A 24,623-nucleotide genomic window follows, 5' to 3' on the forward strand; every position below is an offset into this window, starting at 1 on the left:
TCAGATGTAGGCGCTTGCACTTTCCTCTGTATCTGCCAGGGTCAGGTCCTGCATATAGATAGGCATGTCTGAAAAGGGAAGGCTGCTGACAGAGCGGGTTGCTGGGTAGTAGAAAGGCACAGCGTAGTTGGCATATGGCTTTGGGATCCTGCTGCTGCTGGTGCTGTCACTTAGAGCTGAATCAGTGAATGAGCCGACATCTTCTCTGTTTTTCTTGTTCCTAAATACCAAGAAACAGCATAAATTTGATAATGTTGATACTGATGAACATAATACTGATAGGATTAATAATGACAGACTATAAAATGACACTTTCCTTGCCCATTTAATTAAAACAATAGATAACATTTATAAACAACTCAGCAGTGTATGAGTGATAAAATTAAAAAGAAAATGAGAAAAACTATATGCGTGACCAAAACAACTCAATCATCCAGTTATTGGCGATATATCTGAGGTTTGACACTTTCGGCTGCACGCGTTGACATTTAATAACATTCATGAAGATAAAAACACAAAGAGTTCAGCCTTAAATGTCGGCTGATACTAGGACAAAGATAAAGGTAGAGTTTAGGATGATGAACCATTTAGAGGTGGTCGATAGTGTTGTAGGGTAATTTAAAGTAGGACAAATCGCCCACAACTAAAAGTGAAGAGTAAGAGTGTCGACGCGTCCATAACTAGAAAAACCTGAAGTAATTGAAGGACCATGTGTACAAGCTTTTAGAGGGTAGACGACGGTAAGTGGCTGGAGTAAAGGGTGTCAAAGACGTTTGTAGCAGATGGACCGTCGCGACATCAACATAACGGCTTTACAGAAAGAAACATCCGAGAACTTTACAACCCTGCTGGCGGGACTTAATTCTCACGTTGGAAATGTTTTAAAGATTTGTGCAACATTTCGCATGGGTAGTGGGCAATATGGAAGACAACACTGACGAAAAGATACCTGCGGCTACCTAGTCATATTACTCGAGGAAACAGCGAGAGAGAAGAAGAAACAGTGTGTGTGTATGTAAAATTGGTGTGTCAGCAAGCCTTGAAAATAGATGGCTCATACAGAGATTTAAATAACAGCAGCCGAGACGAGAACCGAACCCAGGACAGCAAATCTTTACTGTATTGGCGACAGACGCTAGCCGTTGCGCCACCGGACCGTGGTGAGAAATGAGGGTTTGGCTAAGTATACGTGAATATGTTCTTATCCTCACACACCGAGTTTAACATAGAGCATTTCTACTTAGACCTCTTCACTATTTTACTGTATAATTTAAAGGTGAAAGGGAGCCGACTGTGTTTGAGCATCCCCATTGGCTAAAGCCATGCAGTATAGGTCATGCCTTGCGAAAAATAGAAGCCCGTCCTGTCTGTGCAAACCTTGGTTCAATGTTCCTTGCGAGCCTTGCCCAAAGCTCAGAGGCCCTTGCTCAGGACATGCAAACCCCACAAAGTGCGGTAACGAGAGAATAGCCCTTCACCAGCATAGCACGATGAGAGTGTAGCCGAGTGGTGGGGGTTGTGGAAGGTTAAACTCCTGTACGGCCGGAACAATTAGCAATCACTGCCGTATTCTCTTTCGCGATGCCTCAGCAGGTCCCGCCAAAAACTAACAACAAACGCCGGACTAACGGCCCTCTTCAAGAGAAACATCTTTTCTTCTCCACATTGCCACCTGTAGGTGGGACTAGAACGAGCAGCGTTGGCTAAACTGTGCGAATGTGTGCAAAAATTAATTGTCCATTCCCCTAATCTTTCTCTCGTTCTGATATCTAGCTTTGATTAATTTTTTCTTTGTTGCCAAGCTATGACTCTTCCTAGCGTACACCACAGCCATATGCCTGCTATGTGACTCACTTTTTCCGGCGTCTAGCACACAAGAAGAAGAGGCAGCAAGTCAAAGTCAGGAGGAAAAGCAGCAAGCCCACGACGATGGCGACAATCAACACGATGTTTGACCCAGTTTCACTGGCACCTTCTTCAGTTGTGCCGTCGTCCGGCGGAACTAAACAAAAATATTTTAAAAGACAATTAAAACTTGCCACCATCCTTCCTCACTTTCAAAACTAAAAGGAAAGGAAATAATAATATTGAAATTACACAAAATCTGTGACAGTTTCATGCGGCTTAATGGTTTAAGAAAATTATGTACCTAAGATGTAAGGACCCAAAGACTTTTTGAAACATCCTAAACAAGAATAATAGTAAGAAAAGAAAGAAGTAAATCCCAACTTGTGATGAATTCTTAAGCACTTTAAGGAGATAAACAACCCCTGTAATGATACATTTGAAACTGATCTACCTGTGGACATAACTGAAACTAGCAATAACCATCTCAAAACTGAAGTATGAGAGAGTGAGATTGCCAATTGCAATAAAAAGCCACATATAAAACAGAACATTAAAACCAAAATTAACATAAAAACCTTAAATCTTATGGTAAATCCCTGTCCTCTTCAAAAAAAAAAAAAAAAAACAAAAAAAAAAAAAAACATAGCTCCCTAAATAAGAAAAACAAAAAGGTTTCTGTAAAAAAAAAATTGCTAGCAAAAAGGATTCGGTAACTATTTTAAATAGGGCATTTAGTTGTGTTACAGTCTTCGAATAAGCCATCATTGAAAGCTGTACCTTGTGAACTGTGTGGACAAAAATTACAACCATGTTTAAGATGTAAGCGGTGGCGGCAATACGAGAGCTCTTGTGAAACATCGACACTGATGGCGCCAAATGAGATGAATTTAAAGTCCCAGTCCCACGAACAAACAAGAGGAAGAGTTGGAGGGTGACATAAAGTGAGCAAGGAAACGGAAAAAGAGGAAATAATGTTACTTACCTTCACATCGCCCGTTTTTCTCCACATGGTTTGCGTCACACTGACACAGACTGCCATTCTCCACCTGACAGACAGCGAACTTCACGCACTGTGACGCAACATCGCACCGGTCTCCTACACGATTTCCTTTTTCAACAGTAAAAAAAAAAAAAATTCTAGATGACTAGTTATATAAATTAAATATATGGATTGTAATCTTACTGCAATTGTGCCGCTTTACATCTGCATCGTTACGCTTGGCTAGCATGCCTGATATTGTTGCTTGAGATTATTATGCCGCTTGTACCATACAATGCAACCACATCTTCATTTTGCACTGATCACTGATGACTTCGCTGGATTTTTCTTCATCATCGTCATCATCATCATCATCCATCATCATCCATCATCATCATGTGTTGACTGATACAAGTTATATATAATACTGATACAAGTTATACAAAAGCTATAGTCGTTCTGGTCGCAATACTGGTTTTCTGGAGGACCACGCCTCGTATGTAGGAAGTCTCGACTGGACTATCTTCACGATAGCGCGTGATAATTCGGATGCAACGGGGGCCCGTTTAGGTCACAACACCCTTTTTCACGTGCTATCGTGACTTCCCGAGTTTTGTGCTACTGAAAGAGTAGTCATAAAACATAAAAACTAATTAAATCTCGTCAGTTTCTTACCATGAATCATTAATATTAAAAGTATTAACAAGCGCTGCCCAGAACAACCCGCTGTACCTCTACCCTACACATCTAGCACTCAATTAAGCTACTTGATTACATGAATCATACACATGTGTGTGTGTATACTTGTTATGTCGAATGTCACGTACTAGATTAGTCAGCCATGGAAATAACTACTTTGGAATGCTATATCTTACTCTCCAGGCAGCGAGTTCTGTTTTGATAAAAGTCTTCTGAGCAGTCGCATGTGCCTCCCCGGTCCGTGGAGCACTGGGCGTTGGGCACGCACTGTCCCCAGCCTGTGCATGGCTTGCCAGCATCGACAGTGGGCCAACACTGGCCGTTGAGGGCATAGAAGTCAGCCATGCATTTGCATATTTCTTTGTTTAAGTCAGTATCCATCGAACATTCTGCATGGTCTGCACACTGGCCGAGGGCAGTGCATTCGCCCTCAGCAGGAATCCTTGCAAAGCATGCGCCCTCTGGCAATGTTAAAAAAAAGAGAAAATAGGATTGTTTTTCAGAAACGTAGAAAGAATAATGCCCTCCATTAATTTATTTCAAAGATTATTACCTATGATTACTTAAAAGGGTAAACCTCGGGTAGTCTTCGCACTGTTTAACAACAGCAAATACCTCAACCACAACAAATCATTCCATTAGCAGTCAAACATCTAAGCAGGCAGAAACCCCAAAGACAGAGCCAAACTCACCAGCACTGTAGTAACCAGGACTACACATACAGGAACCCCAGGCGGCGCCACTTCCGGCGGAACATTCAGCCTGTGGAACACATTGACCTTTCTGTGTACACGGCTTTCCCACTGCGATGTAGGGCTCGCATCTGCAGATGAATTTGTTTCACCTATTATAATTTTTCACACTTGTCTTCACAATATTGGTATGTGCATGAATATTGAAATTTACAGTACTCGTATATATAAATATATATAATATGTTTAAGATCGATACAAAAAGATCACGCCTGCTGAGCCTTCATCAGGAAACAAGTAACATAAAAGGATCATGAAAGTGTAAATGATTCAGCATCCTTCGTCTGTGAAAATAAAGGATAGCTTTCGTTTACATTTACGACTTATGCTTTTATTCATTTGTAACTGTTCAGGAAAAGATAGTGTAGACTGGGCTAATCCTATCCTCACACAAAAGAAGGATAGGTACTACCCACAACTGTGTATCCATTTGTTAGTTAAGTATTAGTTTATTCCTTGTTGCTCCTTTGAGGAGCATAGGGCCGCAACATCCCCTCGCCAGCGGACCCGGTTTTGGGCAGCCCCCTTCAACTGTCTTATGTGGTTCCGACGTACTTTGCCTCGCTCTCTACTGTTCTTTTCCAAGTCTGCTTTGGTCTCCAAATTCTCCTCTTCCCCTAAGGGTTCCAGTCAAGTGCCTGCTTGGTAATGGTGTCAGCTGGTTTGCGCAGGATGTGTCCTATCCAGCCCCACTTTTTTATGTCTTGGCTAGTGACATTCTGGTTGGTTCTTTCCCACAGGCTGCTGTTGGAGATCTTTTCATGCCATCTTATTCCCAGAATATGGCCTAAGCATCGGTTCATAAAGGCCTGGAGCTTGTTGTTGATGGTATTTGTCACTCTTCAGGTTTCAGAACCATACAGTAGGACTGCCTTCACATTTGTGTTGAAGATGCAGGTCTTGCTGCTGAAGGATAATGCTCGGGAGTTCCAGATGGGGCTTAGGCTGTTGAAAGCATGTCTGGCTTTGTTGATGCGACTTTTGATGTCATCGTCCGCTCCAAAGTCCTTGTTGACAATGTTCCACAGATACGTGAAGCGGTCTGTTTCCAGGATGCTCTCTCCTTGAAGTTGGATTGGGAGTTCCTGCTTGTTGTTGATTCTCATCACCTCTGTCTTCTTTCTATTTACCTTTAAGCCAGTCTTCTCTGCTTCCTCAGGAAGAGACCGTCTTTGATTTACGTCGGAATTACTTACCAAGTCCTGTAAGTGTCAGGGAGGTGACAATTTTCCCTACATTCAAATAGCTGTGCACAATCTTCGACAAAACTTCGCTGGAATCCATATACTCAAGCTGTCAAGAAGAAGGTTCAACAGCGCACTTTCCTTCTCCAGAAGCTGAAGTGTTTCTGTCTCCCAGCGATTACTTTTATACATGGCACATAGAGAGTGTGCTGTCCTTCTCATTTGTCTATTTCTACAACACTTAATCAGTGGACAAGAGCAGCTTACATCGTGTTGTATCCACCTGCTCCAAAGCTAAATGCCAGAGACTGCCCAGAGTGATCTTCAGACTTTGAATAACAGGCAGAAACTTCTTAATGTGTCTGAAGTTCTTCGTCATGACAGCCATACCCTGTCAGAAGAATTTTTTCAACTTCCATCGAGCCACCGATTCTTACTGAGGCCGTCATTCGTTGTTTCGGCCATGCGACTTCTGAACGTTACTGTGCGTGAATGAATGTAGCTGCCATGTAAGTCTCAACCATGAATGTATGAGAATCCGTTTCGGGCATTGGATATGGCTTTGTTGAGGTATTGTTGTTTTATTGTTGTGCTTCTATATACAGGTACCTCTAATTGCCATCTGGAATTGTCTTAACTTACCAATTTCAAAAGTCATAGTCCATGGTTTCTGGTATATAGTGTGAAATAGTAAATTAAATAAGTTCATGATGGGACACAGGTTTGAACCAACACTGACCTTCCCTTCCAGACAAAGAATTTCTCGGGATCACACACACACACGCCGTCAGAGGGCGGGGTGCATACAGCATTTTCAACGCACTGGTGAGGGCCCTGGCAAGGGCCTCCTACACGGGACAGTTCCTGGCAGTTTCCATCTTGCTGGAAGAAGCCTACGTCACAGGTACACACACCAGTTTCGTTGCCCAATAAACATTCAGCGAACTGCACACATTGTCCTGTGACACAAATACATCTTTATTTTTTTATGGATTCTAACATGCATTTCACATCCTACGTGTAGTCCGATAAGAACTCAACAACAATTTTATACTTAATAGTGCAAATGCAGCTGTGATGACAACTGCTCTTGCGAAACATTACAAGGATTGGGAAGGGGGGTTAATTGGTGTTTTACACCGAGCCAGCAACTAAGGCTACATCACGGCAAGGCAGCCAGCCCTGTAAACAGATGTCACAGGCAGAGAAAGAAGAGCGTACCCGAGACTAGACCTAAGCTCAGTACAGCCAATACTTACTGTTTAGTGATAGTATTGTGAGACAAAAACGACTAATGATAAAGGAAAATAAAATGCGCGTTTTTTTTCAGACATACTTTATATGTTAGCCAAATTCAGAAATTCTCCTAGCCCTTCTTAAAGCTGACCTTTTTTGGTGCAAGGTTTATCAGCGGATATGACCGGAAGGCACGTGGCGTTGTGTTTGTAGAATGACACGTTGCAGTCGCATGTGCCGCCTGTTTCTGATGAGCACTCGGCGTTGTTTACACATTGTCCCCGTCCTGTGCACGAAGCTCCTGCAGGCAGCACTTCTTTACACACACCTCCATAATTAAAATAGCCTTGAGCGCAGTCACAAAGGCCTCCTGAATTGGACGTGCACTCTGCATTGACCACACACTGACCCAGACTCGTGCAAGGCTGACCTGCAAGATAATCAAACAATCAAGCTAATAATACTACTTACACTGATATTTTCACACAATAAAGGACCAGCACATGTTTTTGACGCAACTATAAACCTATTTTTCTGATCTTCTTAATTTTATTTATTTGTTTATTTTTTTGCTTTCTCACATTAACTACTGCTGTAGTCAACCGATGGCTTGGATATTGCAATGACCTGTACAACCTCCAACTGACGATAGAGGCTGGTTCGAATCTTACGTGGAGCGCAAAGCCAATGACTGCAGACTGCGGAGCACGGTCATCACACCTGTTGGGCCACAGCAACCGCTTCTCACAACAGTGAAGCGGCGCAAGCTTGTCTGGCTCGGAAGGTAACTCTCAGACCATCCTTTAGGGTAATAATAGCACTTGTGGACCAAGCAACTGTTCGTCAACTTGTACCAGTCAAAGTACAATACGTTTTTGATTATCAGTGTGCTTTGATATTCTTGTGACTTTTTGATTCGGGGTGGGGTGTTTGACTGCCCCATACCTTGAAAATGCAATAAACGCACATATAGAACTGTCAGTCAAAACAATGAGCAGTCATTTTTTATTCACATAATTAGAACTTGTCTCTAAATGTCTTTTAGACTATGGAGGTCGGGATTTTTCTGAATATTTTTGCGAGAAACTGTTAGAGAAAGTTCCTCAATATTTTAACTAAATCATTTTAAATTTCTGAAACTTTTTAAAGCTTAAAGATGGTGGTATTGCTTTATATGACAAAAATAATCCTCTTTGTTTAAATTTAGTCGTAGGTAATGAGACCATTACTACTAATAACAAGCTAAGTTTTACTAATTTTATGCTATAGTTATATATTGAATGAACATACAATAATATAACACTGAAACTGTATGCATGTATGTTTAGAAATAATTTCCAGTACGATGGCAGCAGTAATTAGCTACTCATCCTTCAACTCTTTTGAGCAATTTAATACAGATCTGCTCACTGCATGTCAGCTGTGCTCTGTGAATTAAGATATTGAGTTTATTTGTGAAGGATAAAATTGAGAGCTTAATTAGTGTAGCGAACGTATTCATTAACTAACCTGCATCTATCAGTGCTTTGCACTGTGCTCCGGCCACAAACAGCCCCCGGATGCACTGACACAGTCCAGTCAGAGGAGAGCATATGGAATCGTCCACACATTCAGCATCCGCTTCGCATCCATGTCCAGGAGGTTTCTTCACCAGGCACTTGCCATCCTTCTGAAAGTATTCCTTTTTGCACTGGCATTCACCACCATGAGAGGCAGAGCACTCAGAGTGAACAATACATTCTCCGTAGGTTGTGCACTGGGCTCCAGCTGGTATACCTGTTCAATAACGTGGATACATTTTTGTTTTGCTATAGACTGGTTACATTGCCTTTGAAGGCACAGCAATGGCCTTTCACCTATTCTACGTGTGCTTTGAGTCCTTTTCTATTATTTTTCCTACAGTGTTTAGGATTGCTGTAATAAGTTCGCCCGAAAAAAAAAACCCACAGAAATGGGAGAAACTACTCACTTCCTCCGCAAAGACCATGTTCTTCAACAAAGCCTTGCTGACATACGCACACTCCGACCTTCTCAGAGGAGCACTCGGCGTACTTGCACGCACTGGTCGTCAAACGTACAGCTCTCTCCCACAGGCTTCCTCCGCTGACAAGTGGCATTCTCCTTGTAGAAGTCCTCCTAAAACAGTAACCTTACAACCATGTTTATAACTGAAACTGATTTGAATAATGGGTTCTGTTTGGAGATTTCCCCTTTTTACCTTAATAAAACGCCCAAAACTAACTAAATAAAACAATTAAAAGAAGAGTTACCTGGCACACACATGTCTTGTAGCAGATACTGTTAGGAACACACTGTTCTTTTCCCGTACAAGGAGTACCTGGCTCCGCGAGGTTAGCACACTGTCCATTCTTGTTAAAGAATCCACCCTTACACACGCACAACCCATATTCATCGGAGGAGCACTCGGCATTGTCAACGCATTGTCCGTAGCCTGTGCACTGCTTCCCTGCGTAGACCCGCTTTATACATGCACCGCTGCTGTGATAAAAGCCTTCTTTGCATTCACAAGTTCCAGTTCTCTCGGAACACTCAGCGTTCGTCACGCACTGACCCTCCTCAGCACAGAAACGTTGGACTGGTATTCTTTGTGCGCAAGCGCCATCTTTAACGTAATATCCATCCACACATTGACACAGCCCTCCACCACTGCTTGTGCACTCTGCATGCTGAACGCAATGACCTAACGTCTTGCACGGTCTTCCAGCTGCCACTTCCGGTAGGCACTCACCTTGGTAAGGGAAATAACCCATCTGGCAATCGCATGTTCCTCTGGCCACAGCACAGATGGCGTTGACCACGCATTGTCCCACAACTGTGCAAGGAGCACCTGCCAACTTCTTTTTCTGACATTCACCCTTTTCTTCGTAGAAGCCATCTTCGCACTCACAAACCCCTCCTGTAGTGGAAGAACATTCTGCATGATCCACGCACTGTCCAGTCATCGCACAAGGTTGTCCTGCGGCGATGACGGGCTTGCACTGGTCGCCATCACGGTACAGACCAAGCTGACACTCACACCGACCTCCGTAAGGAGAGGAGCACTCCGTGTTCTCACTGCACTGACCACGCTTAAAGCAAGTATCACCAGCTTTCTTTAGAGGACTGCACTCTTTCTCGTCGTTGTAGTATCCCGGTCCACACTGACATCTCTTGATGTGTGGGGCGTCATGGGCGCCTTGGCAAATGGCGTTGTCCACACAACGGTCGTTGTCCGTGCACTCTTTGCCAGGAGAAATGACGGGAGAGCAAGATTTGCCGTTGGAATAAAACCCTGTCATGCATTCGCAAAGCCCGCCGACAGGTGACGAACACTCCGCATCCACGACGCACTCACCCAGCTGGGTGCAGGACGCCCCTGGAGGATTTGCTGCACAAATGAGGTCCCAGACAAATGCAAGGATCAAGAGTGACGCAGTCATAGAAGTAAAGATGGGGAAACAAAAGCCCAGAGAACTACATTTAACAAGAATAAGAAAATGTAAAGTTTTTAAACTACAGGTTGCTAATAAATCAGTTTGATAAAATTGACAAGTAATCACGCTGATCGTTTTTCAGTTTTTCTGACACTAAATCTCTGACATCTAGTAAAGGTAAAGTATTTCCCTCAGGCTGACATGTGAATTCCATGTTCTGTTTGTTTAGTTGTACCACTTAACTGGAAAATATATCCGCTGCATGAAGTGCAAAAAAAAAAAAAACCAAAAACAAAAACAAAAAAACACCTTACTGACTTCAGGCTAAATATCTTTTTAACTGAAACACTAATAAATAGATAATAGTGGAGATGGATGAGGATGATGATCATCATTTTTGTGCTAGAGAAATTTGTGCCTTTCAAAATCGTCTGTTATTTAATTCACTTATAAGTTACTGTAAATCTTCTACTCTCAAAATCGTTGAGCTATAAAATACCACGAGATAGTCCCCTTTAATATTAATTAAACTTCACCATTTTGTTAGTTTTGCCTGTGAGTACGTGAGTGTGTGCGTGGGCGAGACAGTGGGTGTGACGGCCGCTTTTTCTTTGCATAAATGGGAAGAGTAGGATTGAGAGAGCGGGTCCTACAAGTCAGATAAGTTGAGGTGTGCTAGTGCGGGTCTAGAAATTCGCTAGAGGATACAAAGTCTTTAAAGGAGCAAAGAGTGGTTGATAGTGCCAAATGCGACATACAGGTCAAGCAGAATTAAGGCAGAAACACTAACACTGTCGAGGGCAGATAATATGTCTGTGGTTACTAAAGGGATGAGGTGGTCTAGAGCTGTGTCACAACCACTTTCTCAATTATCTTAGAGAGAAACAGCGAGGTTGAATGAAAATGGGCTGAAGTTCTCTAGCACTTACGTCAAGCGTGGACTTCTTAAGAAATGATCTCACTTCTGTTTAATAAATAAAAATTAAGTAATGACATTCACTGTAATTTTTAACTGAAGTGAATAACTAGGTCTCAAGCTAAACTTTCGTTTGTCTTCTAATTGCACATAATATTTGTGCTGTAGACGCCACCATTTCTCGAAATCTTTTACGGTTTACCATATAGTGTAATTTTTAACATAAACAAGTTTATTCGATATCTGTTTTTAACTATCAATGTATGTAGAACGTATATTTGGTCAAATGACTTCAGGCGCAGTTATCAGAAATGTAGAAAACAATTGCTAAAGGTAGTAAACAAATGAAATGGCACTGACCGCCTGCACAGCGTCCCTTGGACAGATGATACCCCGGCTTGCAGAAGCAGACTCCAGTGGTAGTGGAGGCACAAAGAGCATATTCTACACACTGGCCGTCCTCGCAGGCTTCTCCTACAAGCTTACGTTGCCTACATCCACCCCGAACTTGGTAGAAACCTTTGACACACTGGCATTCTCCAAGATAGCGACTTGAGCACTCTGCATTCTCAACACACTCACGGGAGTCCCTGAAAAAATGACTATAATTAAATTCATTCAGCCATCCGGGACAATCTTCTTTGAGCTAACATAGATGTTGGACACATAGATGGTGTTTACATGTCCCTTTCTTCTGAATTGTGAAGTAACTTCAGCTAGAAAGTTGTAAAGGTGACTGGAGACGACAGAGAATCCAAAATGAGAATGCAATCAGTCTGTTGGCCGTCTGTTCACTGTAAGCTCTGCAGAGGCAAACCAATCCTATTTAGTGCACAACTGCTCGAATACATTTCAGTCTTCATCGAAATATACCCAGCACTTACTTGCAAGATTCTCCGTGGTCTTTTCTTTCGTTGCACTCTCCAGAATTCTGGTAGTACCCAGCTACGCACAGACAGAGACCTCCATTTTTGGAGGTGCACTCTGCCTTGTCAACGCACTGGCCAAATCCACTACACGATTCTCCTGCCTGAATTTTTTTCCTGGGGACAAATGAATATTCAATTATTTTAGTTGAAATTTCTAGACTCTAGTTTAATATCACAAATCTCGTCAAAACAGACTTTGCTTTGATAACGATATGTCTTTGTTATGCTCATTTTAATATGCAGGAAAAGATTGTAATGTTTCGTCTGATCCTCATAACGACCATGACAAATAACGTGCTGTGATTTACTTGTTGGTTCTGCTTGACATTAACCCACGGAAGACTCCCGAGGAGGATGTTTTGGGTGGCAAGATAATTTGAGCTAGACTGCTCATTGCTGTGTGATCCGCGACAGAAGAATGTTTAAAGAAGCTGGCTTTGGGCACTGGGTTTCAGGATCTGCACTTTTCTTTACGATGTAAGCAAAAAGTTGTCATAAGTCGCACTTTTCTTGACTAAATAAGCAGATGACATGGCTTTGGACTCTAGCCTTAAGGATGAAGATACGCTGTCACGATATCTTTTACTTGTTGACAGCTGTACATCATGGTTTCACTCTAGTAGTTTGGATCTCAGTGTCCAGAAGAGAAAAAACTATGCCTTAGGACTACTACTACTAATAATGACGCAAAGCTACCGACTGTGCAAAAGAACCTTAGAGGAAAATTGAATAATTTAGTTTAGTTAGTTTATTCTTTGTTGCTCCTCGAGGAGCCTAGGGCAGCAACAGCACCTCGCCAGCGGACCCGGTTTTGGGAAACACCACTCAGTTGGGCCCATGTAGTTCTGATGTCCTTTGCCTCACTGTTCTTTTCCAAGTCTCCTTTTGTCTCCAAACTCTCCTCTTCCCTTAAAGGTTCCAGTCAAGTGCCTACTTGGCAATGGTGTCAGCTGGTTTGTGCAGGGTGTGCCCTATCCATCCCTATTTGCGCTTTTTGATGTCTTGGCTAGTGATATTATGGTTGGTTCTTTTCCATAGCCTGCCGACGCCAGGTCTTCCCGTGATGAGTTCCCTGTTGGTGTTATCATGTCCCACTTTGGCATTTAGGTCTCCCATAATGATCTTCAGATCTCTTCTTGGTGTGCGGTCAAGCAGAGACTTTAGGGAAGTGTAGAAGTCTTCTTTTTCCTTTTCACCACACCACTACAAGGTAAGCTGGACAAACTGTCGGTGGCAGCTGATAGTAATGCCTTTTTAATAGGCCAGGGGGTTAATTGAAGTAAAGTACTAAAACGATTGACAATGCCTTCTACGTTAATAGAAAGGAGAAATCTCTATAGCTGTTAAATAGTGGAAGGGGGACTCTATGGCTTACGATGTTAAAGTATATGTAACTCACAGGCACTCCCCATTTTGTGGAAAGTATCCTTCTGCACACTTGCACGTGCCGCCAGAGCGAGGTGTGCACTCAGCGTGATCTACACACTGTCCCGTGCCTGTGCATCCGGAGTCCGCTCCCACCTGCAACACACGCACACACAGCCGCAGATGTAAAGTAAACATCCAGAAAAGCCGCAGACTATCCCGTCATCTCGCAATCAAATTAAGATTTTTGTTCTTATTTCACCTGACAGCAGCACTACACTGACATGTATACCCACAATTTCTACTAACTTTCTTCTTGCAGGTCCGCCCATCTTGATAGAAGTCGCGGTCGCATGTGCACGCACCGCTGATTGTCCCAGAGCACCTGGCGTTTTCGATACAAACATCATCCTCGGTACACGACTCGCCAGCCTCGATCTGTGCAAAACAAGCTCCTTGCCTGGAAAAATAGCCTGAAAACAAAATACTATGACAGAAAAGTCTATCGAAGTTGGTACCATAATCATATTATTTTATGGCTTCGCCAGGTGTACATATTTACAAATGACCATAGTCTATCGTCTGCAAGATTTCTTTTAAAGGTAACTGCAAAGAAAGACCATAAGCCCATACCCTATGCAAATTTACTACTATTGCTTCTTCAGTTTTCCAAAGCTGACTATATTATTTAAGACACGATTAATTTGAGTCCCTTAAATTGTACTCAGATACTATGGGTACAGAAGAAAAGGTTCTCTTTTTGAGAGACAATTAGTAGGTCCCTTTGTGCTCTTGGCCGTTTCTTCCTCCTTAGGCCTCGTGGTTGATCTATCTGAAGGGTGTCCTGTACGATGGTTTTAAAACTCTGTGCCGGGTCACATGGCCAACAAGACAAGTGTATGTTGTTTAACTGTTGCCAGTTAATGTGCTTTTGGATCCATGACTTCCTCTTGCGCCGTCTCCAAAGAGTAAGAGTCAATGAAAGCCTGTCCAACATCGTGGTGCTCAGCACAGGCACACCACAAGGTTGGCGTCCTCTCTCAATTTCTGTTCTGCCTCAACGACTGTCTCACCTCACGGATCAGTACGGATGGTGAAGCTTGCCGATGACACCACGGTGGCAGGTCTCATCACAAATAACGATGAGTCTGCGTGGGCGCACAAGATTGTTGGTGATGCATCCTACCCGGCCAATGGCCTGTTCTGTCTCATGCCCTCTGAGGTCAGGGCCAGAACTTCCCGGTTGAGAAATAGTTTCAATAAAGGAATTTTCTTGCTGCTCCACTACCGATTTGAAAGCAAGAATATTGCGCCCTAGAAAGAGATGGCTTGGTGCCTCTCGAGATAATATGCTTCTACTGGAAAACGTTGACAACATCATTGACTAAAGGCTAATAGAAAATATTACCTTTCTTGCATTCACAAACACCGCCGAAAGGTGTAGAACACTGAGCGTTGACGTCACATTGTCCTTCTCTGGTGCACGTGTCTCCAGCTTCCCTGGACTTCTTGCACGCATCACCTTGAGCGTAGTAGCCGAGAGAACACTGGCAGGTGCCGAAACGCGAGCACTCAGCGCTCTCAACACACTGGCATAGAAATACAATACGGTCACGCCGTTTGTAGCTACAAATAGTTTATAAAGCCTACAGTTAGCAAGTGAACGATTGAAAAAGTAACACTGAAAGAAAGTGGAAGGAAAGAAGTGGATTAGAGAAGCGTGAAGAAAAGGAAGTAAGGAAGAGCTGGAAAACAAGAAATAGTTACGATCACAGGACTATACCAGAAAGTCGTTTCTGTTCGAAAAAGAAAGTCTTAATATTTTTACAAGAGTAGGAAAGGGGCAAAATGTCACATCACAAATGATTCATACATCCATACAGCTTTGGTATACAAATGAAATGTGAAAATATGAACAAATATTTCTGTCAAGTGAAAAATGTGTGAGCATACAGATAATTCTTTTTAGCGAAGAAGCTACACCTGAAGCGATGCAGTGCATCCTTTAGAAGGTGGTTTAACAGGTACACAGTGAGTTGACTCATGGTAATAGCCGGCGTTGCACTCACACAGTCCCCCAGTTGAAGAGGAGCACTCTGCGTTTTCAATACACTGGCCCTCCGCCGTACATGGCTCAGAGGCATCGATTACTGCAATAACAGCAACAATAACACAAAATACCCAAAATAGAAAAAAAATTGCAACAGTCTGCTCTCCAGTTTGCGTTTGATTTACACCCATACCTAAGCAGCAGGTTTCTCAGTAAGGTGCACAACAAATGATTCTAAAAAATACTGAGTGTGTATTTATATATCTGTTAAGACCAACAACAGTTCAGTTTGTAAAAACTGTTGCTCTGGCGGGGGAAATCGAGGGCCCCGTGTAGGCCTCATGCGCCCTCCACTGCTTGTTCCTTCGTGTCAAATTGAAGCCATTCCAGAAGGGAATGTTGCCCAGAAATATTATCAGTTGAAATGTCGTAGCTGTCGCTTAAAGATAGTATACTACAGTACTGCATAGGGAACAGAACAAGGAGTTTTGAGAGGCTGCTCTTTTACAGGTTTGTAGTAGGGATGAATAGGCCAAGCATAAGAATTTAGTAAGAAAACACGTATACTGTACGCTTACCTGGTTGACATTTCTTTTTAATTTCATAGAAGCCTTTCAAACACTGGCATCTCCCGGAAATGACAGAGCATTCAGTGTTGCGCATGCATTGACCAGATTCTTGACATTCTTCACCTGGTTCTTTGCGCAATACACATTCTCCTTTTACCTGAAACATAATTGGATATTACTATCACGTCAACACAAGCCTAACAAAATAAAATACTCACAAACATAAATAACCACTATGATCAGGTGTTTAAGGGTTGCGCATGTTCAAAAGGAGCTCATGGGTGAAAGGCCTTACACATAAAAGGCTTATTGGAAATACCTTTTGACTTGGACTCAAACTTTTCAACACTTTTTCGAAAATATTATTCAAATAAAGGTATTTTAGGCAGACATTTTCATCACTTTTTTGAGAGATTTGCAATAGACTTTCCACCTTATCATTGTCACGACACCGCTAGTGTCTCTCGTTCACACTTTGTCGAGCACATCAGCAGAGTCAGACAATTGCACGTTCTTTCTCTCCAATAAAACAAAATGATTTGCCTGTACGAGTCTACCTATGTTTATTAATAAAAAATGAAAAAAAAAACTATGAAAAAACACAGTCATAAAAGCTCTGAATTTCTTCTGCTCCAGTCAAGCATCACATGCTACACATGCTCACTGTCTTTTTCATCCGAGACCAGAGATTTTGTTCAAGTATTTAGCTTGTTATTTTAAACTGAGACCATAGACTTTACCGAAGTATTTAGTTGGATATGTTTATACTTAAAAATAATTTATATTTAAATTTTTATACTTAAAAAATTCCTATGAATTTTATGTAGTCGTTGTTGTACACAGTGTTGCTTGTCTATCAGTGCATGTTAATCAAATAAAATATTATGTCGAATGAAATAACTGGTTTTCAGAAAACTAGAAAAAAAATATCAGACAAAAGTATATGAAACCCATGGAGAGTTCCCATGCTGACTTCATAGAAATTATCTTGAACCCTATGCCGACCTTATAAAAATCCTGTTGACATGCACAGACACTGCCGCCCACCATTCCTGTACACTCCGAGTTCTTGGCGCACACGTCTTTCGGGGTGCACGACCTGCCGACGGGTATCTCAGCTTTGCAAGAACCGTCCGATGCGGCGTAGAACCCTGTAATTACATCATATTAATCACCACGTGTTGTACATTTTTATCCAAAAAAAAGCAAGGCAAAATTGTCAAAAAGTAAATAAGTGTACAGGCAAGTTACTTTTATTTCCATGTATAATTTTCGTGACAGATTACAAAGAGCAGATTTTATTTCTGCCAGTTGGAAACGTTTATAAACAAGAACAAAAGCTGCGTGTAATCCTTCCTGGGAAGTACACATAAACACCAACAAAACTATCCCCTCCCCCCTCAAAAAAAAAAAACAACAACCAAATCTGGGATTCAAAGACCAGCGGAGTGGCGCATAATTGCTTACATTCACAGCAAAAGAGATGAAAGAAGTTTCCAGCTAACAATAGTTTGAAATAAAGTATATTGTTATGGAATGTTGTTTTACCCAAGCACGAGAACTGTGTAGAAACAATTATGCGACTTATAATTCCAATATACTGATTACAATTTTATTGACGTTTGTAACAGCAGTAGTCTTGGAACAATGCAGAAAAGCCAAGGGTACAGACCTTGCTGACAAACACACAGCCCGCCATTGGTGCTGGAACATTCGGCGTGGTCCATGCACTGGCCCAGTGCTGTGCACGACTCGCCTGCCCTCCGCAGCTTCTCGCACGTCTTACCAGCACTAAAGTAGCCCCCCATGCACGTGCAGACCTAGGGCAGTGTATTATACTTATATGTCATCTCCAAGCAGCTTTCACACCTCGGGCACACACTTTCACCTTTTAATCCTCTCACACTCACCACTTCGTGAAAATAAACAAAAACATAAAAAAATCGCTTTGCAGTATTGTGCCAACAATGTCGTGTTCAGGTAACAAAGGTTGCTGTGCGGGCTCAAAAGTTTCAGTGATAAACATTCTTGATGCTTATCTATGTGCTCGGGCGTCTTCGTGATGTGTACTTATGTCAAACTCTTTCATCTCGCCGTCGGTCGTGGGAAAAGTGCTTTGTAAAAGTAACTGCATGATATTTATAATTATTAACTTAATGTACCACGTTCAAGGATTAGATGGTCTTCTATTTGTTTATGCTTTATGCCCTTTTTTTGAAACATTAAAGACATTATGCATTCTGGGGTTTTCAAATTTCATCTGTCTTGTCTCTGTACACAGAGCGCAAGGATGTCATCACTAGAATAGATGTATAGATATAGCCCCATCCCACAGTCCTTCACACCTTGCTGGAATAATACCGGATCCAATTCAAAACAGAGAAATCATCAAAAAGAATGAATGCAAAGCTTGTATTTAGATGTGTACAAGCACTGTGAAAGTATACAAAATATTTGTTTCTCTCATGAGACAGAGACAGGGTGAGGTTTCTCAATCTGCAAAACAACTCACCTCATGAGCCGAAGTCATCTTGCATTCAGCATACTTCACACACTGACTAGAAATGGCGCAGGGTTCGTTCGGGAACTTGAGGGGCAAACACTTGCCGTCTTCTCTATAAAAATCTGAGCTACACTGGCAAATACCACCAGAACATTCGGTGTTGACGACACATTGTCCGGCTTGCGAACAGACACCTCCTGCTGGCAAAGCTGAATTTCATAAGAAAATAAAAGTAACTATTAGTGAAATAAGCTTTTAAGCCTGAAAGGAGAAAAATCATTTTTACTGAAAACCTTTCGACATGCAGAAGTGTGCGCTTGTGCGATCATGTGTGTGTTGGTAAGCATAGAGGTGCGCATTGCAACTATTTTTTTTTTTTTTTTGTCACCGGCTCAGGCAAAGCCTCCACAGTCAGTCTTTTGAAATTGTCTTTATCCGATGCAATGCCCACGAAAAAACTTTTTTGCGAACGTCAATCTGATCGAATCCCAAACCCTGACTAGAAATCCCATTGCTAACTTATGAAGTAAATCAAGGCATAATAGGGAGGGGGAATTGGTGTTTTACGCTGAGCCAGAAACTAAGGCAAGACAGCTAGCCCCGTAAACATGCCACATACAGAGAAAGAGCAGCGTGCCCGAGACGAGAACTGAACCCAGGTCCACCAATCTTCATTGTATTGGTGACAGGTGCTAACTGTTGCTCCACCCTAGGCATACTCGGCATTCTATATGAGAAAAAGTGATATAATAACAACTGTCTTTTATATGTTCTCTCTCACTTAGCAAGAATAATTTGTTCTTAACATCTTTGTTTCCCATTTGCGTATTGACTCCTGAGAGGTACTCACGGCCTCCACATAGTCCTTCTTGCTGAATAAACCCGTCCATGCAAGTACACACGCCACTCTCCGCGGAAGAACACACAGAATACTGTCGGCACATGTCATCATAAGAGCACATCTCGCCTACTTTCTTTTTTTCCTTGCACTCTCCTTTATCCTGAGAAAATTTAAGAAAGAGAACTCAAAATTTTCAAATTTAACCTAAATGAGAAAAGGCACGCTGACAAACGGCTGCAAGAAGAACATAAAACATGTGTCAGGAAATAAAAGCTTATTATGCTACAATCAAAAGAAGAACACAGAAAATGTCCTGTGAAGAAATAAACTCTTACTTTATAATCAAAAAGAAACAGGAAATAACTACTTAATATGTTATAATCGAATTTTTACAGAAAGTACAACTCATGGCTGATGAATGTTTATATGGAAGACTTTGATGGAAAGCTTGGCGATGCTACTGACGCTATGGAAGAAAAGATCATAATTAATATTTGAATGGCATGCAGCTGAGATATCAAGCAAAGATTTCCTTGAAGTTTAAAATTTAAATATCAAGACATAGACTCCAGACTGCTCTCGCGTCTCAGGTGAGGCGACACTCAAAGAACCTGACCTTGTAGAAGCCAACTCGACACCTGCAGGTGTCCAGGCAGATGCTGTTTGGAGTACACTCTTCCTCTCCAGTGCATTCTTGGTCGGCTTCCTTGAGAGTCACGCACACACCCGCCTGCTCCAAGAAGTTGTCATTGCATCTGCAAACACCTTGCGTTGACGAAGTGCACTCGGCGTTTTCCACACATGTACCCAGACCCTTACAAGGCTGACCCGCCTTGACCGCTTGCACGCAAATGCCCTTGCTCGGTCTGTAACTGTACAGATATGCAACAGTCATCAGTCACCCACTTTAGTCAACCCACATTGGTAACAACAATAAGCCCCACAGATCCATTATAAGCACTTAACTTTTCACACAAGTAAAACACGGTTCATTTAACATCAGGCAGACCAGTCACAGTTACAGTAATATAGGTTACACACATATATATATATGTTACACTAGCAATAAAAAACAAGAAATGACCCAGTCTTTGTAAGAGCATTTTAGTCATAAGTTTATAGGTCACTTCACAGCTCACTATGCGATTGAACTAATTCAAAGTTTTTGACCTCATGGTCTCAGTCTAGTTAAATTAGAGAAGAAGCTTCCTACCCTGAGTTACATTTACAAGTGCCAAGTAAGTCACCGGAGCACTCTGCGTTGAGGACACATTGACCTTTGCTCGCGCAATACTCGTCCACATGGATTCTGGGAACACAGCCTCCAAGATTTCTGTAAAAGGCCTCTTGGCACTGACATAGTCCCCCGTAGCCACTGGAACATTCAGCATTGGCCACACACTGACCAAAGCGCTCGCATGGCTGACCAGCTTGGATGACTGGCAGACATTTGCCCTGGTGCTCGTAGAAGTTGGCCTCACATACACATTTGCGTTTGATTAGTGAACATTCGGCATTAGCAGCGCACTCTATTTTGTCCTTACACCGCTCTCCTACTGGCTTTTTGGCCAGGCATTTGCCGGCCTGACTGTAGAAGCCGTCCTTACACTGACACACTCCAGAGTAGTCTGAAGAACACACTGCGTCCTTCACACATTGGCCCTCGCCACTGCAAGCTTCGCCTTCGTTTTTGATCTTCCAGCACCTGCTGCCTTCTTTGTAGAAACCGGGATTGCACTCACATCGACCCCCTCGCGAAGACGAACATTCGGAATTTTCTGCACACTGTCCAAGTCCCGTACAACTTTCACCTGCATTTTTGAGCAGCTGACAGCCTTCTTCATGAGCGTAGTATCCTTTCATGCACGTGCATTCTTTATTGCCATCTAGCTGTAAATTGCACACGGCGTTGAGTGTACAGTGTTCAGAAGTCAGGCAGGAAGAACCTGGTGGCATGAGTGGAAGGCACTTGGCTCCATCTTGGTAGTGACCAACTTTGCATCGACATCTACCGCCATATGGGGTAGAGCACTCAGCGTTTACCACACATTCTCCTTCTGCTGTGCAACGATCATCGATGGGACGTCTGTCAATAATAAACACATTTTTGCAAATATATTTTAAAAATAAAATCTTTGTTATAAGTATATTTCTATAAATTAAAGCTTTCTTATAAACATGTAAAAGAACCAACACACTTAGGTAAACATATTTTAATATCAGCACATTGCATTAAGCACACAAGCATCAGTTCTTTGTATAGTCTGTGGACGGTTAACATTTCCTTACAAACATTTGTGACTTAACACTCACACCATTTACAATGTATTTTCATCATCATCGCCGTCGTCATCATCGTTGCTATCATCACCCTCCCCCTCCCCCCCAACTTATCGACTCCATTTCTTCATGCAAACAAAAACTCTACGACTTACTTCCAGCACAGACATTTCCATTCTGATAAAAGCCTGCATCACATCGACATTGACCTCCGACTTTTGATGTACAGCTCGCCTTGTCAACACACTGCCCCTCGTTGCACCTCTCTCCGACGAGCTTCCTCTTAAAGCACTTGCCGTTGTCCTCAAAGAAAGCTGACTCGCAGACACACTTGCCGACCCCTGTAGGCGGGGCGCAGACAGCCTGTTCTACACACTGCTTGGTCTCCAGACAACTGGTGGAGAAAATCAACTTGTTCACATCAAAGACATCACGACAGTATAAATCCATAAACACTTACACCCACATAATTGCATACGCAGACACGTGCACAAACACACAAAAAACGCATACACCGGTACACTTCTTTATTTCTCGAATACACGTAGTGCTTTCTCGAATTTGTCCCCAGGCACGCACAGTTATGGATGACTTATATTACCAGCTTTGCTCAGGACATACTCGATACCGAGATATTCAAATAATGTTAGGGAGTTAACTTAGATGCGTCCAGTCATCAAACGCTCGATGTCTTCGTCTCTATCCTCAGAGTCTATCACACACACACTACACACCAAAACACACACACACAGCGATGCTTACTCAGAACCAGTGTCTTGTCTTCTCTTGCAGTAGCCATCTTGTTCATAAAAGCCCTGGGTGCACAGACACACGCCTCCGGTACGCGAGGTGCACTCCGCCTGTTCTACACACTCTCCAAGTCCACCACACTTTTCAGGCACTAATATTCTTGGAAGGCATTCTAGAACATGAAAATGGAAAGAAAACACATCTGCACATTTCTAGCTCTCCATTGGAAGCGGGGATTGATATTTCTTCCACTTCACGCCTTCTCCCCCATTCCCACTCGCACAGACTATAGGGGGAGTAACTTCATAATTATACATTATTATTATTATATTGTACCTAGATTATCGTTATGCTGTCTCCTATTTGATTATAGTAACATTAATTTATTCCTTTGCCCAGTACTGGCTTACCAAACCCTACTGGTCGTTAGAGTGAGATAGCCATATAAGGATAAGTTTTATCAGATTCAACATCCCGTCTAGCTGTATCCCCAATAACACACAGTACAGTTGCCTTGATCACGAACTTGTATTACTGGACTGCTGGCAGACGATTTCTTCCAGTTAACTACTAAAACGAGGCATGTGACTACAAAGCTTCCGGTTTATTCACATTCTTTGTTTAGGCTCGCGAGACTAACAGCGGAGAAATCTGCAAGAGGATAAGCGTTGGTCTTGGCAGACAGCAATCCACCTATACAGTCCGTGCCTTGATTGATGAGGGATTAGGATATGCTTGGTTAGGAGTACAGAGCAGTAGGCAGTAGTCGATATCGATAGCGTCAGGGCCGGGTGGATTTGTTTCTGAGGGTCACATCTCTTTATGGTCAGTCCATAGGCAGAGACTGGGTCTTGTGGTGCTGCTGAATGGGTGTCTTCTTCGGAACATATGTTACGTGCATTTGTCTCAGGCAGAACCAACGTCCTCTTCAGTTATAGAAAGCATCAATGAGACCAACGACTCCTAGTGGTTCCAGTGTGTACTCGTGTGAACATGCAAATTTAAGCGGGTGAGTGGAGGTGAGAGTGTGGAAGGCGTAAAGCGGGCCAGCAAAAGTGTCCCTTTCCCCTCAGCCCAGATAGCTCATCTCTTTTTCCCCGCTAGGTTCATCACAACAGCTTTGTCACAGCCCAGTAAAGAAACTTTACAAAGATGCAAGCTCTTACCCCCCTGGTGCTGGAAGAACTCTTTCTCGCAGGTGCACTTTCCCCTTACAGGAGAGGAGCACTCTGCGCGGTGCACGCACTGTCCCAGCCCGAGGCAGGTGTCACCTGCTCCAATACGATTGCGACACAGTTTGCCGTACCTGTAGAACTTGGCCGTACACTGACACGTGCCCTCTGTACACTCCGCATTAGCCACGCACTGCCCTACTTGGCTGCACGGTTTACCCACCTGTGAAAAAGAATAAGAGAATTAAGTGGTTACCTTCAGGATAAATGAACAAAGAATAGAACACTAGACACAAAACTTCACGCAGATCAACTGACAAATACGGAGGTGAGAGAGAGCAGTTACCCTCAAGACAGTTCTTTCTGCAGACATCTCTGAAATCACTTTAACCACATTTTGGACTAACTCTAAATTTTAAATCCATTTCTAGTCGGAAGCATAGTAGGTCTTTATAAATATATTTTCCTCGATCATACAAAGGCCAAACATTCAGATTTGTTTCACCAGACGAAGTCATACACACGTCCTTCCTCTGGCATGACCATCGCTCACCTTCCGCAACTGGCCATGTTGGCTGTGCCTTCCTCTTTCTAAGAAGGACGAAACACAACAGCTGAAGATAAAATTCTGGTAAAATGTTTGCGGCCGTCAAAAAAAAAAGCATTCTGTTAAATTTATTGCAAAAGGAAGAACGAAAACCTTACTTCTTTTGAAGGCAGACACTCAGTGGCAGAGGCGTAGTAACCCAGACCACACTGGCACAGTCCCCCGTAAGGTGTGGTGCACTCTGCAAACTGGACACACTGGCCTGCTTTCGTGCATATTTCCCTGGCGCCAGACCCACCTACACATAGGTTGTTCTCCTATAGTTGATTATAACCGTCATCGTCGAGCATGTGTAGTCGTTAACGTGTGAACGAACCACTGCTGTCAATATAGCCCGATATCCTATCACTCCATGTTCATCCATTAAGCCCTTCTTTTCGTAGAGTCTTGTACTGATGCTGATACTGAGTAAAAAGAAACGTCAGCCCCTGCCATTACAGTCATCACATTGGAAGTAGGTATACAATTATTTAGCAATATTCCTCAGACCGAATCTTGACAGACTGAAT

At 42.6% G+C, this 24,623-nt stretch overlaps 3 protein-coding genes across 3 annotated transcripts in view; all 3 read right to left on the reverse strand.

The window, feature by feature from the left end:
* LOC112558199 (platelet endothelial aggregation receptor 1-like) lies at positions 1–8,685 on the reverse strand. Its single transcript, XM_025228492.1, has 10 exons — positions 8,646–8,685; positions 8,208–8,474; positions 6,850–7,128; positions 6,270–6,421; positions 5,730–5,791; positions 4,219–4,349; positions 3,703–3,987; positions 2,831–2,956; positions 1,855–2,002; positions 1–220 (listed from the first exon to the last, which is right to left on the reverse strand). Exons 1-10 carry the CDS (start codon positions 8,683–8,685, stop codon positions 1–3), a joined length of 1,710 nt encoding a protein of 569 aa, XP_025084277.1.
* Positions 8,333–23,690, reverse strand: LOC112558200 (multiple epidermal growth factor-like domains protein 6). Its single transcript, XM_025228493.1, has 19 exons — positions 23,642–23,690; positions 22,348–22,507; positions 21,848–21,979; positions 20,519–21,391; positions 19,922–20,177; positions 19,315–19,465; positions 18,474–18,673; positions 17,634–17,781; positions 16,967–17,112; positions 15,971–16,118; positions 15,326–15,492; positions 14,751–14,931; positions 13,652–13,815; positions 13,377–13,498; positions 11,933–12,091; positions 11,409–11,638; positions 8,969–10,086; positions 8,668–8,834; positions 8,333–8,474 (listed from the first exon to the last, which is right to left on the reverse strand). Exons 1-18 carry the CDS (start codon positions 23,688–23,690, stop codon positions 8,730–8,732), a joined length of 4,509 nt encoding a protein of 1,502 aa, XP_025084278.1. The 3' UTR covers positions 8,333–8,474; positions 8,668–8,729.
* LOC112558202 (multiple epidermal growth factor-like domains protein 6) overlaps positions 23,574–24,623 on the reverse strand; it is a gene marked incomplete at its 5' end in the record, with an annotated part of 8,467 nt that continues 7,417 nt past the window's right edge. The window contains 2 exons of the mRNA XM_025228496.1: positions 23,574–23,730; positions 24,213–24,352. Of these exons, the coding sequence (XP_025084281.1) occupies positions 23,706–23,730; positions 24,213–24,352 (165 nt within the window). The remainder of the gene's footprint in view (positions 23,731–24,212; positions 24,353–24,623) is intronic.

This window comes from Pomacea canaliculata, linkage group LG2 (genome assembly GCF_003073045.1).
Source record: "Pomacea canaliculata isolate SZHN2017 linkage group LG2, ASM307304v1, whole genome shotgun sequence".
Classification (NCBI taxonomy): domain Eukaryota; kingdom Metazoa; phylum Mollusca; class Gastropoda; order Architaenioglossa; family Ampullariidae; genus Pomacea; species Pomacea canaliculata.

Coding starts and splice junctions, on each gene's coding strand:
- LOC112558199 (XM_025228492.1), bottom strand. CDS start 8,685: ATGGTCTTTGCGGAGGAAGTGAGTAGTTTCTCCCATTTCT. Junction 5,792..6,269: donor ACCAGTGCGTTGAAAATGCT/GTATGCACCCCG, acceptor TGTTATTCAAAG/TCTGAAGATCACTCTGGGCA. Junction 4,350..5,729: donor GCAGGTGGATACAACACGAT/GTAAGCTGCTCT, acceptor ATTCATCTGCAG/ATGCGAGCCCTACATCGCAG.
- LOC112558200 (XM_025228493.1), bottom strand. CDS start 23,690: ATGCGGAGTGTACAGAGGGCACGTGTCAGTGTACGGCCAAGTTCTACA. Junction 16,119..16,966: donor GTCAACAGGATTTTTATAAG/GTCGGCATAGGG, acceptor ATTATGTTTCAG/GTAAAAGGAGAATGTGTATT. Junction 12,092..13,376: donor CCACAAAATGGGGAGTGCCT/GTGAGTTACATA, acceptor ATTTGTCCCCAG/GAAAAAAATTCAGGCAGGAG.